Source organism: Myxine glutinosa, chromosome 1, assembly GCF_964187855.1.
Source record: "Myxine glutinosa chromosome 1, kmMyxGlut1.1, whole genome shotgun sequence".
NCBI classification, from domain to species: Eukaryota; Metazoa; Chordata; class Myxini; order Myxiniformes; family Myxinidae; genus Myxine; species Myxine glutinosa.
Window position 1 is genome coordinate 402,630,067 of NC_136261.1, and position 17,920 is coordinate 402,647,986.

General features: G+C 43.6%; 1 protein-coding gene across 2 annotated transcripts in view; it reads right to left on the bottom strand.

The window, feature by feature from the left end:
* Positions 1 to 3,030: 3,030 nt before the first annotated feature.
* The window catches only part of LOC137417169 (uncharacterized), a 91,484-nt gene continuing 76,594 nt past the window's right edge, over positions 3,031 to 17,920 (bottom strand). For both annotated transcript variants that reach the window (XM_078770360.1, XM_068102970.2), the window contains exons 3-4: positions 6,434 to 6,574; positions 3,031 to 6,308 (exon numbers count right to left, since the gene is read on the bottom strand). In XM_078770360.1, coding sequence (XP_078626486.1) covers positions 4,606 to 6,308; positions 6,434 to 6,574 — 1,844 coding nt within the window. In that variant the 3' untranslated portion in view covers positions 3,031 to 4,605. The remainder of the gene's footprint in view (positions 6,309 to 6,433; positions 6,575 to 17,920) is intronic.

A 17,920-nucleotide genomic window follows, 5' to 3' on the forward strand; every position in this document is an offset into this window, starting at 1 on the left:
TGTAAATAAGAGTAGGTTTTGTGCTTGTATATAAAAATGCTGCCCACCGGCTCTATGTTTAGTTTGAAACAGTTCCAGATTCAGTTAATTGTGGGCCTGATTCTGTTAGAGTAGCTACTCAATGCAATAGGTGGGACATATTTAATGTTTTAAAACTGTCGCATACACGGGTTAGAGTAAATGTCAGAGGGAACCACATCTATATATCACATGTAAACGTAAAAGTTAGTGCCCCGATCTTTCTCAAAACCGGTCATTCCAATTTTTGTAGGTTCGACTCGGGGACGGGTCTGACGAGGGAGAGGGGTAGTGTTGCGGTTTTTAGTTTTGTACAGTCAGTATAATAAAGGTTAAAATTTCCCCTTCATAGTTAGTCACACAAGCAACATGTAGCCTCGCGATAGTGTAGTTATTTCTTCGTATTTGTGAACTTAGTCCTTTTCCTATGTTAGTTCTGCATTGTGTAGAGTAAGGAGAATAGGTCCTACTTCTACTGACTATCCCGCCTCCCTACCCTCATGCCTCTTTGTGCTGACTTTGGTTCATTTTGGGCAAATTAACACGAGGCAGGCCTCGGAGGGTCGGGGCGGGGCCGAATGAGGGCGGCAGAGGAGCTGATGGTAAGCGCGAGCCGCCAATCAGGGCTCAGAGGGTGCGGCGGAGGCACTGCGTCACAGGGCGTGGTTGGAAGGTTCGAGGAGGTTTGAGAAGGTTCGGGGCAGATCTATATAAGCATTGTGCAAAGCCCCCAAGAGGACTGACTGATGAGAGGACTGATGAGTAGGACTCGCACGACTGAAGACTGAGCAGCAGGAGAACTGAGCACCAGCGGTTGAGAGTTGAGTTCCAGCAGCGTGGTGAGTCGAAGAGGACTTTGAAAGATACGCGAGTGGAGAAAGACGTACATTGAACCAGGATACACGCTAATATAAAGAAACGCGCCATTGAGCTTGAAGCTGAGCCGCGTACAGTGCATTAAGCTACGCGAGTGACAACAGCTGTGTAAACGCCAGCCTCACTGAGCGACGCGTATTTTCTGTCCTCCCTCATCGGCTGCCTTTTGTTCAGGAGACGCGCTACGAGGTTCCTTCCACCGTCTGCTTGCCATCTTCGCGGGACGTGCTGGGACCGTGGAGAGCCGGACTGGGCCATTCCTGGATGACCACGTCGACGCGCTTGGCCGGAACATTAACCTACCTGCAATCCCCTGTGTGAGTTTGACGGGCCCGAGTCTGGGGGTAAAAATATGACTGATTAAGTGCTGCTCTGTGTCTCTGCTTATACCGATCCTTGTACATAATATTGGGAATAATAATTAAACCTGTGTTCTTCCTTCCATTCGATCGTTCCTGTGATTTCCCCTCATTGACTAAGCATGGAGTAATATATATATATGTTGTTACAGTTTTCCGCCGCCCTTCTTACCCTTACTAAGGGGGGATTAAGCCCCTTGTTCTTTCTGGGCTTGGCGGAACCGAGAGACTTGAAAAGCCTCTTCCTGGCAAACGCAAGGTAGGGTTTCGGGACCAAGTCTCGCTCGTACCTAAATACCCGCGCCGCCACGGAAGCGGGGAACCAAGCCTCGCATGAGCCACATTTAATTTGAGTACACCGAGCGGATTGCGTACCATGTGGTCCGTGCAGTCTCCGTTAAATATTGGACCCCGATTCGAGCGGTTCAATTTGTACCACGCTTAGTCAATGAGGGAAATCACAGGAACGATCGAATGGAAGGAAGAACACAGGTTTAATTATTATTCCCAATATTATGTACAAGGATCGGTATAAGCAGAGACACAGAGCAGCACTTAATCAGTCTTATTCGTAATTCCCAGACTTGGGCCCATTCACATTCACACAGGGAATTGCAAGCAGGATGATGTTCAGGCCAAACGCGCCGACTTGGTCGTCCAGGAACGGCCCCGTCCGGCTCTCCACGGTCCCAAAACGTCTCGTGAAGAAGGCATGCAGGCGGTGGAAGGATCCTCGTAGCGCGTCTCCCGAACAAAAGGCAGCCGATGAGCAGGAAGGCAAAGTATGCATCTCTCAGTGGAGCTGGCGGTTCCACAGCGCGTTTTGTTACTGGCGCACTATCACTCGCGTAACTCAATGCAATTTTGCGGTTCGGCTTCAAGCTCAACCGAGTCAGTTTCATATGAGCGCATATCCCGGTTCACAAGCGTCTTTCGCCAATCCCGTATCTTTCAAAGTCCTTTACTGCTGACCGCGCTCCTTCAACTTCTCACTCAATACCAACTCAGTCCTCGTACCTCAATTGCTGGTGGGGGCTTTGCGTGACGGGTTATATCGACACGCCCTGAACCTTCTCGAACCTTCCAACCATGCCCTGTGACGCAGTGCTGCCGCCACACCCTGTGAGCCCTGATTGGCGGCTCGCGCTCACCGTCAGCTTCTCTGCCGCCCTCATTTGGTCCCGCCCCGACCCTCTGAGGCCTGCCTCATGTTAATTCGCGCCAAAATAACCAAAGGCAGCACAAAGAGGCATGAGGCAATGGAGGTGGGATAAGGCAAAGGAAGTAGGAGAAGGACCTATTCTCCTTACTCTACTCAACGCAGAACTAACATAGGAAAAGGACTATTCTCACAAATACTAAGAGATAACTGCACCATCGCGAGGCTACATGTTTGTGTGACTAACTATGAGGGGGAAATTTAACCTTTATTATACAATTATTATACAAAACTCAAAACCGCAACAATATATATAGTTATTTGTCCTGACTCTCAGTTTTAGAAATGAGGCCAATGTTGACTTTTTGACCTCAAAAATAATTATTGGTTGAATTCACTGACCTGATATAAAAGCCTCTTCAAATTTCAAGTCTATTGGATGAAAATTGACAATGTTAGAAAATTGGCCGATGTTGTCCTCAAAAATAATTTGTAGTTGAATGAAATGACCAAATGAGCAAATACTCTTCAAATTTCAAGTTATTTGAATGAAAATTAAGACAGTTGCTAGTTGATCATAATGTGACATTACATATTCACAATGACACAGACAGTGCATTTGTGCTTTTAGGACCTCTCTTTATTGTGAAACCCTTCACAAATTCAAGTTTCATGAAAAACATAGGCAGGAGTCTTCTTCTGATAAACAATTTTACAACAAGGCTGTTCTCCCAATATCACACAAGTCAATAAAACATGGACTACAGCAAATATTGAGTAAAAATTGATGTTCAAACCATGGAAAGATGCCATCTGAGCATAACCAAAAAGGGACAAGAAAAACAACGAAATGAGGTAGCAAGCAAAATTCCTAAACACTGGTTACAATCAAAAAACTCAAATGGAGCTTGGCTGGTTACACGGCAAGGACAGAGACAAGAATTACAAACTGGCAACCTAAGGAAGATCCTGAAAGAAGCATGATGAGATCCAAGAAGAGACAGAGATTAAGCTCTGTTAGCATTTGAGTTTTTGGCATCAATTTTTCAACAATTCTCTATTACAAGAACAGGGAGAACCAAATTAATAAAGTTTACTTTTTTTTTTAAAGCTGTAATTTTGTTGAAGCTTAGTTTGAGGACGCGGACGGGGTTTGCATTTTGAGATTCTTGTTGCCTTCCAACACCAGTTTGCAGTCATTCTTGTGGACATTCTGGTGACAGCCAGCCATATGGCTTTCATCGAGGGGTTCGGGGGTGCTGGCTGGTTGTCGGGGGTTATAGATAGTACTCTGAGAAGTTGTGATGACAAGGTATTTGCCCAAAGGGCTGTGCGCTTTCACCATAGCTTTCTCCTTACTGGTTCATTGAATACCTTGTCGACGGCTGAGGATCGCTTACAAGGGGGGCATGTACAACCCAGTATGGGTAATGCTATGTGAATTTAGCAAACGTTTATCAGCAAAAACAAACCTTTTCCCACAGTCAGAGCACTTTTTATGCGAGCACTCCAGCGTGGGATGCACGATGGAAGTTGAAGCTCCGTTTAGAAATAAAATCCTTGTCACAAATAGAAAATTTGTAAGGATGCCCTCATTGGTTGTTATCTCCATAGGTGGGTTTTAGGAGATGGAAGGAAGTTCCCCCAGAACTCAAAATCTCCACCTCCTTTTTCCGTAAAGGATTATTATTCATGAATCCGGTTGTGAAATTTCATTCTCACAGCTTTTTTCCGAGTTTTAGAATCCTCAATGAACCTCTGACAGCCTCCATCTGTAGGTTATTTGTCATGATATTCCCCGGAATACTTTTTAAGAGCTCAGTTTGGGTTTTCTTGATCATCCGGATTCACTGTTGCTCCAACTATCACGAGTACAATTTCAGGTTTCTTCAATTTCGAAATTCTCTTCACCTCATTTTTCATATTCTGTTATTTCAGAATTCAGCTCTCTTGTATGGATCTTCATATGCGTTTTCAAACTGCCTTTGAGAGAAACCATTATTAAATAATCAAGCATTTTTAAGGATGCTTTTCTGTATGGATCATCATATGTAATTTCAAATGGTCTTTTCGAGAGAAACCTTTCTCACATATTGAGCATTTGTGAAATCGCTCTCCTGTATGGATCTTCATATGCCTTTTCAATTGGCTGGTACGAGAGAAACCTTTATCACATATCGAGCATTTGTGAAATCACTCTCCTGTATGGATCTTCATATGCCTTTTCAAACTGCTGTTGTGAGAGAAACCTTTATCACATATGGAGCATTTATAAGGATGCTCTCCTGTATGTATCCTGATATGTGATTTCAAACTGCTGTTGTGAGAGAAACCTTTATCACATATCGAACATTTGTAAGGACGCTCCCCTGTATGGATCCTCATATGTGATTTCAAATTGCCTTTTTCAGAGAAACCGTTATAACATATCAAGCATTTGTAAGGACGCTCTCCTGTATGGATCCTCATATGGGATTTCAAACTGCCTTTTCCAGAGAAACCGTTATCACATATCGAGCATTTGTAAGGACGCTCTCCTGTATGGATCCTCATATGCGATTTCAAACTGCATTTTTCAGAAAAACCTTTATCACATATCGAACATTTGTAAGGACGCTCCCCTGTATGGATTCTCATATGTGATTTCAAACTGCCTTTTTGAGAGAAACCTTTATCGCAAATCGAACATTTGTAAGGACGCTCTCCTGTGTGGATCCTCATATGTAATTTCAAATGGTCTTTTTGAGAGAAACCTTTATCACATATCGAGCATTTGTAAGGTCGCTCTCCTGTATGGATCCTCGTATGTAATTTCAATTTGCCGTAATGAGAGAAACCTTTATCACATATCGAGCATTTGTAAGGGTATTCTCCTGCATGATTCGTCATATGTAATTTTAAATTGCCTTGATGAGAGAAACCTTTATCACATATCGAGCATTTGTGAGGACGCTCTCCTGTATGCATCATCACATGCAATTTAAAATTGCTTTTTGTCAAGAATCCTCCATCACATAACGAACATTTGTAAGGACGCTCTCCTGTATGGATCCTCATATGTAATTCAAAATTGCCTTTTTGAGAGAAACCTTTATCACATATCGAGCATTTGTGAGGACACTCTCCTGTATGGATCATCATATGCAATTTAAAATTGCTTTTTGTCGAGAATCCTCTATCACATATCGAACATTTGAAAGGACGCTCTCCTGTATGGGTCCTCATATGTAATTTCAAATGCCCTTTTTGAGAGAAACATTTATCACATATTGAGCATTTGTGAAGTCGCTCTCCTGTGTGGATCCTCATATGTGATTTCAAACTGTCTTTTTGAGAGAAATCTTTATCACAAATCGAGCATTTGTAAGGACGCTCTCCTGTATGGATCCTCATATGTAATTTCAATTTGCAGCTTTGAGAGAAACCTTTATCACATATCGAGCATTTGTAAGGTCGCTCTCCTGTATGGATCCTCATATGCAATTTAAAATTGCCTTTATGAGAGAAACCTTTATCACATATCGAACATTTGTACGGTCGCTCTCCTGCATGGATCTTCAAATGTTTATCCAAATTGCTTTTTGTCAAGAAACCTTTATCACAGACAGAGCACTTGTGGAGGTGTTTTCCAGTGTGGATCCTCATGTGTATTTTGATGTCACTCGTTGAAGCAAAATCCATTCTGCACACATTACACTTGTAGCGTATTCGCCTTTCTACAACCTTTTTGTATTTGAATAATTTAATCTTAATCTTGGTGTAGCGAGGCCCAGACACGCACTTGTATTTTAAAGGAAGCGAGCCTTGATCTCGTGATTGTTTCTTCAAAAAAGGCTTCTTCCTCACTGTCAAGCAGCGAGTGGACCTTATTTGTCCCATATTACTTCTCGATTGTTCTACAGAAAGAAAGAACACATTTTCTTGGTCAAAATCAAAATGCGAAATATTTAACACATTTCTGAAAATCTTGTATTTTCTCAACACAAAAGATTGTATGTAAAATTTTAAAGTTTCCACTCACCAGTTGCAAAACAGGAAGCACTTCCATTTGTCATGTGAATATCATCTGAGCCTTCCTTTGCAGAAGCACATTTTGAATCTTCTGTGACAGATGAATCGTTGTTGTGTTGTCTGCCTTCCACATTTGCAGAATAGACATCACCTGTGTACAAATCAGCATGTCTTTTGCAGGGAAATGAGATTGAGAACCATCTCGAGAGTTCATTGAACATGTTACGCCATGGAATTTGTATTTCAATTTAAATATAATAATGAAATTAAAGATTGGTAAAAAGAAAAATTCCGGATGTTAAGCACAATTGAAGCAGTCTTCCACATCACCCTTATTCACTAACTTAATTAACATGTCCAAGTACTGCTGAACTGAAAGTTTAGTGGAGGTAACAAGAAGGCGATTTGTGTTCAACAGTGTTAAAGTACTTTATTCAATTTAAATAAAATAAAGATTGTAAGATTAATGAAGAAAAAATTCTAGATTTTGCTGCTGTTATAAAATTCTCAACATTTCCATTCACAAAGCTCGGAACAAGTGTGTGTCTACCTTCAGGAGAGCCAGGAAATAATATCGCGGTACTCTCAAGGCTGAACTCTCAAACCTGTCTCCCTCCTCCAAATGTTACGGATTACGGATTCGGATTTCGGAACATGTTACGGATTCGTCACTTCCGTTGTGGTGGTTTTCATCCACTGTAAATATTTCTGATTCCATGCACTATTATTGTTTTCAAAAGGTTTATTGTCCAGGAACTGTTTTCAAAAGGTAAAAAAGTTAATGTTAAAAGAAACAGGAACCCGGATCGGGAACCGGACGATGAGGAGGAGGAAGAGGAAAAGAGGGCGGAGCGAATGAGTCGAACAAGAAAGCCGAGTTGCTCCGGGTTCTGAAGCGAATGTTGGCGAGCCAGAGTCACTATCGAACTTTCGGGTTTCCAGGAAAGGGATTCCTACGACAGAGTTGTCATCGCTGTGACCGGTCAACCTGCGTGTCAGGTTTTGCGATCGATTCAGGAGAGAATCATCGCCGTGCCGTGTGCCACGAGACCGGGTCGTTGGCCATTTTGACTTGCGCAGGACTTGTTCTTCGCTCGCGGTTTCATCTCTTTTCGACCATCTCCACCGCATTCAGACGTTGATCTGGGGCGTGTGTGTGACGTGGCTTTTTGAAGGTTAATTCATCCATACCCGAGGGTGTGATCTCTCAGTCGCCTGTAGGGCGCCTTTGGATTTCCCAGGCGCCTTGAGGGTGCCTTTGTGCAGCTTCGGCTGTGTGACTGTATTTGCCATCCGCACGAGATTCTGGTCTCGGTTGGACCTCGTTCTGGCGATCGCTGGAGCGAATCAATTTCGTCTCGAATCCGGGAATAAGAGACATTGGGGAATGTTTGTGTTTCACTCACTTGGAGCACAGTGAGTTAAATATTACAAAACTGATGGTACCATCATAGGACATATTGATTGTACTTTTGAATACTATTATTGTTGTACTGTTATTCTTGTGTGATCTTAAAACAATATTTGTTTGTGAGTAACAATTGGGGTGGCTTCTCCCTTGATCTTTGACATACAGAATAACATTTTTCTGCCGTGACTCCTCTCGGGGCTCGGAGGTACACCGTGACCGGGGGGTCGGGGAGGAGCACGTAACAGAAATTGGGGGCTCATCCAATTGGCTCGGGGGCTCGAAATTGGGTCTTCGTCCGGGATTAAATTCCCTGAAAACATTCGTCCCGGATAGAATTCCCTAACATTCCCCGAATTCCCAAATTTGGAATTTTTCTAGCATTCCCAATTTTTTAAAAAAAAAATTGGAAATTTTTGTGTGAAGGTTAACAGGTGCTAACTAATAGTCACCATGGTGTTTGACGCAGAAATGTTTGCGGCGTCCCCTAATGAGGCACAGTTCCTAGTGTTAAAAAGATTGGAACTCTTGAGATTGGCGAAACATTTGAACTTGGAGGTCCAAGCTCATATGAAGAAAGCAGAGATGCAGACATTGGTGGTAGAATCTCTGGTGGGACAGGGAACATGGACAGAGGTAGCCTTGGATTGGTTACCCAAGGAAAAAGAAAATGTGGAGCTCCGAAAAATGGAGATGCAACTGCAGAGCCAGAAAAGGTTAAAAGAGTTGGAATGGAAAGCCGAGGAGAGAAGAGCAGAGGAAAGGAGTGCTGAAAGAGAACTCTTGGAAAGAAGAGTAGAACAGGAACGAGAACTCGAGGAAAAAAGAGTAGAACAGGAACGAGAAGCCGAGGAGAGAAGAGCAGAGGAAAGAAGAACTGAAAGGGAACTAGAAGATAGAAGAGAAAAGGAAAGAGCAGAGGAGAGGAGAGCCGAAAGGGAGATAAAGGAACGTGACATGGAGTATAAGAAGGAAGTTAAACTCAAGGAGCTGGAATTAAGGGGAGAACGGAGAGAAGTCATATCCATGCCGGCTGGTTCGACAACTAGTCAGAACACCTGGGATGTTAGTAGGCATGTGAGGCTGGTTCCACCCTTCAATGAAAATGAGGTAGCCAAGTTTTTTTTACATTTTGAGAAAGTGGCTCAAATGCTAAAATGGCCTGTGGGGACCTGGACTATGTTAGTGCAAAGTGTTCTGGTGGGTAAAGCTCAATATATATTTTCGGCTTTACCCGATTGACAAATGTAGAGATTATGAGGAAGTGAAGAAAGCCATTCTCAAAGCCTATGAATTGGTCCCTGAAGCTTACCGGCAAAAATTCCGGAATGCCAGGAAGAGGGAGAGTGAGACCCATGTGGAGTTTGCGAGAATGAAGGAAACCATGTTTGATCGGTGGTGTGATTCGAAAGGGATTGGGAAAGACTTCGAACTCTTGCGACAATTGATCTTGGTGGAGGAATTCAAACAGTGTGTCCACGAGGACATTAAAGTACATCTGGAGGAAAAGAAGCTCCCAGAGTTGTATGAGGCAGCAACCGTGGCCGATGACTGTGCCTTGACACACAGGATGGGGTTCCACAAACCTAACTTCTCACCTAGAGTTCACATGGGGAGTTATGGTACATCCGGTGCGGAGAACGAATATTCATGGGGGCGGCCTAGAGATGACTATGAGGACAACTCTGATACCGCGACTTTTAGGGATCAGAAGACTACAGTTGCAAGACAGACTTATCTTCCGGGGGGCTCGAGGCAGGCCACGAGTTTTCCCGCTGGGCCTACTTGCGCTTTTTGCAAGAAACCTGGACATTTGATGTCCCAATGTTATGCCCTGGAAAGGAAAAATCAGGAGAGGAGTCAGATTAGTACAACTCCGAATGCATTGGCAAATGCGAGAAATCGTCCTTGGAGGACAGTGCCTTGTGAAGGTTCCCATGCCAAAGTTACGGCATCACAGAATGACCTTGCTCAAGAGGGTTACAAACCTTTTATTTCAGAGGGGTTTGTGTCACTGAATGGAGACTTGACTAACCAGAGACCTGTTAGGGTATTGAGGGACACAGGAGCACATCAATCTTTGATGCTTGAGGGCATTTTGCCATTGTCAGAGAAGACGGCAACTGGTGTTAGTGTTCTTTTACAGGGGGTTGGTGGCTGTGTTAAAGCCCCACTTCATGTCATCCATTTGAAGTCTGATTTGGTGTCAGGACCGGTCACCGTAGGGTTACAAGCCACTCTACCTGTAGAGGGAATATCTTTTGTTATCGGGAATGATTTGGCCGGTGGTCAAGTTTCTGGTCCCCGATGTTTGTTGAAAAGCCTAGCATGGAAAATAACACTGCACAGTTAGAGCAGAAGAATCCGGGTATGTCTACATCCTGTGCCGCAACTTGTGCTCTGGGTAGGAAGCACTCTGAAGAGAAGAGGAAGGTACTGACGTCACGCTTTGCACAGGCACGTCTTGTCAAGTACCCAAAAACTAAGTGTCAGCACACACAAGTCATGGATGGAGGCAATGTTGACAAGCTCTTTGTAGGTGGACTGAACTTCAAAACAAGGGAAGTAGTTCTGGACTCTGTCTTCGGCCAATATGGACCACTCTTGGAAGTGCGGCTGATAAAAGACAGGGAGACGCAAAAGTCAAGAGGGTTTGGCTTTGGCACGTTTGAAAACACAAAGGATGCCAAAGATGCAGAAAAGGATTTGAATGGCAAGGATTTGGATGGTCAGACCTTAATAGTAGAGAAGGCAGGCCATTAGCATCGAGGGGGCTACAGAGGGGGAAAACGTGGAGGGTAGCTTCAGGAGTGGCTATGGCTCCCGGGGTGGGAGTAGTAGTTTTGGTGGTGGCCGCAGTCGAGATCACTATGGAGGCTCCCAGAGTTACGGCAGATCCCGAAGGGATGGTTAGCAGGGTAGTGGCCGAGAAGGAGACCGCTATTCACGTGACTACAGCGACAAGCGCTCCAACCGAAAACCGACAAGCGCTCCAACCGAAATCTCGGCTCTCCGCTCACCTTCACTCTTTCATTCCTCTTTTCTCCCGCCTCTGGAACAAACTCCCTCACTCCCTTCAATCCCACTCCTCCCTCCAGGTCTTTAAAACAGCTGTTCACCACCATCTCTTATCTTCCCCCATCCAAAACCTTGATCTTTTCTACCCCCGCTAATTCACCCCAGATCCACCTTGTTTGAAATTCCAACTTCTTTCCTGGAAGTCCTGGCAGTGTCCATATGTTTTATACCTCTCCCACTGCCCCCTTCCCACGCCCCCCCCCCCCCCAAAGCCCTCGCCCTCTCTCAGATCTCTCGATGTCTCCATGTCTCTCGGTCCCTGCTCTCAAATGTTGTGTTTGTGTCCTTCCCCCTCTCTCCCCATCTTGTCTACCGCTCCCTATGTTATATGTTTTATGTGTCGGTTTGTCTTTCTGTGTGATTAATGTTCGCTCTTTCACGAGCCTCGATATTGTATACAAAAAAAAAAAAAAAAAAAAAAAAAAAAACCGTGATTATTATGAAAGTTAGGAAGAGTTGAAGCACTGAATGCTGCGGAGCAGCCGAGCCAAGATTCCTATATGGATTAACCATGAACTCCACGTTCCTAAAGGCGTCCATGTCGTGAATACTTCCAGGCCTCACCACCCAACCACCATGAAACCTGGCTCTCACCTCGGTCTCCCTAAAAAAGTGCTCTAGATTTGCTTGACTTTGGATTTTTGATCACACCCCCTTAACCCTCATTCAAAAAATGAAAAATAAAATCAGAGGTTGATGAGATGGAGTTTGGCTTTGCAGGAGTTCAACTTGGAAATTGAGCATGTAAAGGGCAGGAACAATGTCGTTGCTGATGCTTTGTCCAGAGTGAACTAACTTTGGAAATCTCTGTAGGTTGTTTGAAGTTTTGTTGCTTTATTTTTGGGAAATATTGATTATCGTTGCTCACGAGAATTTATGATTTGGGTGTGAGTACTTTTGTTTGTTGGGAGAGTTTTGCCTACAAAGAAAGTTTTCACTATGTTCAAACTTTCTTTCTTGAGGGGGGGGGGAAGTGTTACGGATTCGTCACTTCCGTTGTGGTGGTTTGCATCCACTGTAAATATTTCTGATTCCATGTACTATTATTGTTTTCAAAAGGTTTATTGTCCAGGAACTGTTTTCAAAAGGTAAAAAAGTTAATGTTAAAAGAAACAGATCGGGAACCGGACGACGAGGAGGAAGAATAGGAAAAGAGGGCGGAGCGAATGAGTCGGACAAGAAAGCCGAGTTGCTCCGGGTTCTGAAGCGAACGTTGGCGAGCCAGAGTCACTAGCGAACTTTCGGGTTTCCGGGAAAGGGATTCCTACGACAGAGTTGTCATCGCTGTGACCGGTCAACCTGTGTGTCAGGTTTTGCGATCGATTCAGGAGAGAATCATCCCCGTGCCATGCGCCACGAGACCGGGTCGTCGGCCATTTTGACTCGCGCAGGACTTGGGCTTCACTCGCGGTTTTGTCTCTTTTCGACCATCTCCACCGCATTCAGACGTCGATCTGGGGCGTGTGTGACGTGGCTTTTTGAAGGTTAATTCATCCATACCCGAGGGTGTGATCTCTCAGTCGCCTGTAGGGTGCCTTTGGATTTCCCAGGCGCCTTGAGGGCGCCTTTGTGCAGCTTCGGCTGTGTGACTGTATTTGCCATCCACACGAGATTCTGGTCTCGATTGGACCTCGTTCTGGCGATCACTGGAGCGAATCAATTTCGTCTCGAAGCCGGGAATAAGAGACATTGGGGAATGTTTGTGTTTCACTCACTTGGAGCACAGTGAGTTAAATATTACAAAACTGATGGTACCATCATAGGACATATTGATTGTACTTTTGAATACTATTATTGTTGTACTGTTATTCTTGTGTGATCTTAAAACAATATTTGTTTGTGAGTAACAATTGGGGTGGCTTCTCCCTTGATCTTTGACATACAGAATAACACATTTTTCTGCCGTGACTCCTCTCGGGGCTCGGAGGTACACCGTGACCAGGGGGTCGGGGAGGAGCACGTAACAGAAATTGGGGGCTCGCCCAATTGGCTCGGGGGCTCGAGCAAGAGTGTATTCTCTTGGTAAAAGCAAAGCACCCACATCCCCACAACAAACAAACTAGGATCCCTGGCTTCTATAAATGCACAGCAAAAAAATGTATTATTCACAAGCATTTACTAGAAGGAAACAAATTTTGTAGTTCTAGCACAGGACAAAAATTCCCCATCACCTCCTATAAAAATTTAAAAAAATGAACCTCCTATAGAATAGAACCTCCTATATGTACTGCAAATCTACATGGGTCATATACCTAATCACTTGCCAAAAGTGCAACAAACAATATGTTGGAAAAACTGAGAATACACTCTACACATGATTTAATAACACCCGGTCAGAAATCAATGACTTCCACACCAGTCAGGGCAAATCTCTACCTTACACGATACACTTTAATCAACCGGATCACTCTATAAATGACATTCAAATCTCTGCCATTGAATCAATCACAAATCGATCACACACCATGATTCTGAAACGTGAGTCCTTTTGGATAGATAAACTTCGGACAAAAATCCCTCATGGCATAAATTTTGATGATTAAAGCATGTTCCTACATCAACCCAATCAAATTGTTAACCGTAACCCATTCATTCATTCATTCAATCATTCATTCATTCATTCACCCATTCATTCATTCTAATCACTTGCCAAAAGTGCAACAAACAATTTGTTGGAAAAACTGAGAATACACTCTACACACGATTTAATAACACCCGGTCAGAAATCAATAACTTCCTTGTACGTGTCTGTGATATCTCTCATTCTACCTTTATATGTCATTTATATAAATATATAAATATATTATCTGAATATAAATGGTATATGAATATATGCTTGTGTGTTTATGTATGTATCTCTATATTTGTATATGCATGTGCACCAGAACTGTAACGCAAACGGTAACTGTAAGGTGCGCTTCACTTCCGTTGAACTTGGGGCCGGTGAGTGAGCTTTGGCATGGCTCTTCCTTTTGTATGCATTTTCTCCACATATCACACATCTTACACACATATCATTATACATACTCGACTGATATACATGCCTGCTGTTTTTGTAGACTTAGAAGAAGACCTTTGTTGGTTGAAAGCTTGTCGAATTAAAGATCGAAGTCCTGAAGCTACGTCCGCGTCTTATTTAATCTCCCGATTATTTATTCAATGCAAATGAGAAGCCCTGCTCGTACTGTGGAGTTTCTACTATTTCTCACAGTTATATATACTAGGGCATGCCCGTACTATATATATATCTAAAATTATATCCCCCCCCCCCTCTATTTACATGAAATGGTTTGGTCCAAAGCGAACGGCTTGCGAGTACGGTGACAATCCCCCCCTCTATTTACATGAAATGGTTTGGTCCAAAGCGAACGGCTTGCGAGTACGGTGACAATCCCCCCCCTCTACTTACATGAAATGGTTTGGTCCAAAGCGAACGGCTTGCGAGTACGGTGACAATCCCCCCCCTCTATTTACATGAAATGGTTTGGTCCAAAGCGAACGGCTTGCGGAGTTTGGTAAAGAAATCGCCATCGCGTGCACAAACGCGCAGGAAAGCGAATGAATCGCAAATTAGTTTTAATTAGTTTTAAAACATAGTTTAACGGCAACATAGTTTTCCAACGTGAAATAAATGAATACGCTCTCAAATGTGCCGTCCGAGGCAGAGTCTGTTCGCCACGTTCGGCACACGTGATAGCTCGCTGCTCTCTGATTGGTTGAATCGTTTTTTGGACATAGCTCGGTAACTACTTCTCCGATTAATATGAAACCTTGAAAAGGCACATCCTCGGGTCCCCAGCAATATACCTGGCAAGTTTAAAGTATATCGGACCTGTGGTTGTCGAGAAACAGCGGTCACAGACATACAGACATACAAACATACAAACATACAAACATACACACAGAGATTACTGGAATTATATATACTAGGGCATGCCCGTACTATATATAAGCTAGGACGTGCCCGTACGTGGGTGCCCGTTCCTTGCCAAAAAAAAAAAAAAAAAAAAATTTGTGTAGGGGTGTGTGTGTGTAAACATCCTAGGGCGTGCCCGTACGTGGGTGCAAAAAAACATGCGTGCAAACAACAACAACAAAAAAAAACTTTGAAACCACGTGGCAGTAACGACCACAGAACCCCCCCCTCTATTTACATGAATGGTTTGGTCCATTCGCAACGACCACAGAACCCCCCTCTCTATTTACATGAAATGGTTTGGTCCAAAGCGAACGGCTTGCGGTGTTTGGTAAAGAAATCGCCATAGCTCGGTAACTACTTGTCCGATTAATTTCAAACCTTGAAAAGGCACATCCTCGGGTCCCCAGCAATATACCTGGCAAGTTTCAAGTATATCGGACCGGTAGTTGTCGAGAAACAGCGGTCACAGACAAACATACAAACACACATACACACATACACACATACACACATACAAACACACATACACACAGAGATTAATGGAATTATAGATATATATATATATATATATATATATATATATATATATATGTATATATATATATATTTATATATATATATATATATACATATATATATATATATACAGTCATACCCTGTTTTACGCCATTTCGACCTACGTCAAATCCGACTTTACGCCACTCTTCTAGAGTAAATTTCAGTTCAGCGAACGTCATTATGTGTGAATTTACGTCACTCCTGCATCATCATCTCCTTTATCTCGAAGGACGAGAAGACCATGCCAGGCTACAAAGTCACGATGGAGCGGCTAGCGCTAATGCTTGGGCGTAATTGCACCGGCGACTTCAAGCTGAAGCCGCTCTTGGTGTATCTTGGTGTATCATGTGTGTGAGTACGAGGATGAGCTTTAGGCGCAAAGGAGGAATTGAGTGAAATTGTTTGTGGATGAACTTGGTGAAATGAGGCATTGGTCATGAATGGTTGTGTGTGTGAGAATCTGGTTATTGGTGAACTTGGTGAAATGAGGCATTGGTAGTGAATGGTTGTGTGTGTGAGAATCTGGTTATCGTTGAACTTGGTGAAATGAGGCAATAGTCTGGGCTGACCGGAGAAAGTGTACGAGTGGTGTATTGAGGACATGTGTAATGGTGTTGAGTGATTGACTTGCATGGGGTGCAAGTGGATAAATGGAGAGAATACTTGGTGTGTGGAGTGAGTAGTGTGGATTGAGTGGTGTGGAGTGCATGGTGCGAAGGAGTGGATGCGGGAGGATGGACCCCTTCACAAATACATGGGGAGGGTAGTTTAAAGTTAGGTAGAGGGAGTAGGTAAATTGTTTGGAAATTGACATCTGTGGTGCAGGGAGTAGCAAGTTGTTGTTGATGCATATCCTTGTAAAGACCGATCGACATGTGCATGTGCACATGTGCACACGTGCATGGATTTGCAAATGCCTGCCTGTACGTCGTCGTTTCTGCATCTATCGCATCGTCCAAAAATAAAGAAGCAAGCAATTTCGGCCGCTCGAGGAAAGACGGGGCACGCCTACGACTCGGAGGCGAGCGTCGATCCCCGGGGCGGCCGGGTTCACGGAACCCTGAGCTCATTCGTTCGTCACAGACAACACGACATGACCACCGGTGAAACTGCTCGGACACGTTGGGTAAAGCATGCCGTGGTGAAGCGGGCCGCGGAGCCACTCGGCACACAAGCCAGCTCACGGTCGACACGTCCGTGCCGGTCACCCCGTTCGAGGAGAAAACCCGACCGAAAGAAAACAACGGAGGGACTCCCGACGGGGAGCGGCAAAGATTCAGGACGAAGCCGCAGCCTCCTACAGTTATTTACTCTAGTTTTACGAATTACGGTGTTTGTCTTCATTTTAAGGCATTTTTAAGACATTACGCCCGGTTTACGTCAAAAACCGAGTTACGTCAAGTTAGGACAAATCGAGTTTGGACAAACAATGTAATTTGTATTCAACGAATAAGATGTGTATTCAGAATTAAATACATATGTATCAGTTGGGAAAAAGCTTCCTGCAGTTGTAACTCTTGAAACTTTATCAGTTATGAAGGGCAAATGTACTGGTGAGCCGATAATTAAAGTCTCTCAAAGCATTCTTTGTTCTCCAAAGGACCGTCTATGATTTCATATTACCTTTGCAATATGGATTTAAACTTTAACTCATGTAGTCAACGATTTAGTCTATAGAACAAACATTTAATTATTGGTATGTCATATAAGCAAATAGAATAGGTCTGAAGCTATATTAATAAGTGTTGAGTTTTGTACAAGATTGCACATGTCACATCCCACGAAAAAAAACTAGATCGTCACCGAGCAACGACATTGGAGAAATAGTTCTCTGGGGAATCAGAATGAATGTACACTTCCTCGTTCACACTGGAATTAATTATATAAATTTAGCACAACTTAATTTAGCACAACTAATGTATTAAGATATAACTGCATCTTCATAAGTACAGAGAATTAAACTCTGTGACTCAACCTCCCCCAAGCTACGACGCATATGGTCCTCTTCAAAGAGCCGCGTTGTTTTTTTAAAAGCCATAACCTTGTTTGAACTGAAGGATAAGACATGGCAGATGTCTTGCAACAACATGTTAGTCACTTAGGCACTTGGACATTCAGAGCTGAGTTAAAGAGATCACGAGCTGCACATCAATCTTTGATGCTTGAAGGCATTTTGCCATTGTCAGAGAAGACGGCAACTGGTGTTAGTGTTCGTTTACAGGGGGTTGGTGGCTGTGTTAAAGCTCGACTTCATGTTATCCATTTAGAGTCTGGTTTGGTGTCAGGACCGGTCACCGTAGGTCTACAAGCCACTCTTCCTGTAGAGGGAGAATCTTTTGTTATTTGGAATGATTTGGCCGGTGGTCAAGTTTCTGGTAACCCGTTGTTTGTTAAAAAGCCTGGTATGGAAAGTAACACCACCCAAGTCAGGGATGGAGGCAATGTTGGCAAGCCCTTTGTAGGTGGACTGAACTTCAAAACAAGGAAAGATGTTCTGGCCTCTGTCTTCGGCAAATATGGCCCGCTTTTGTAAG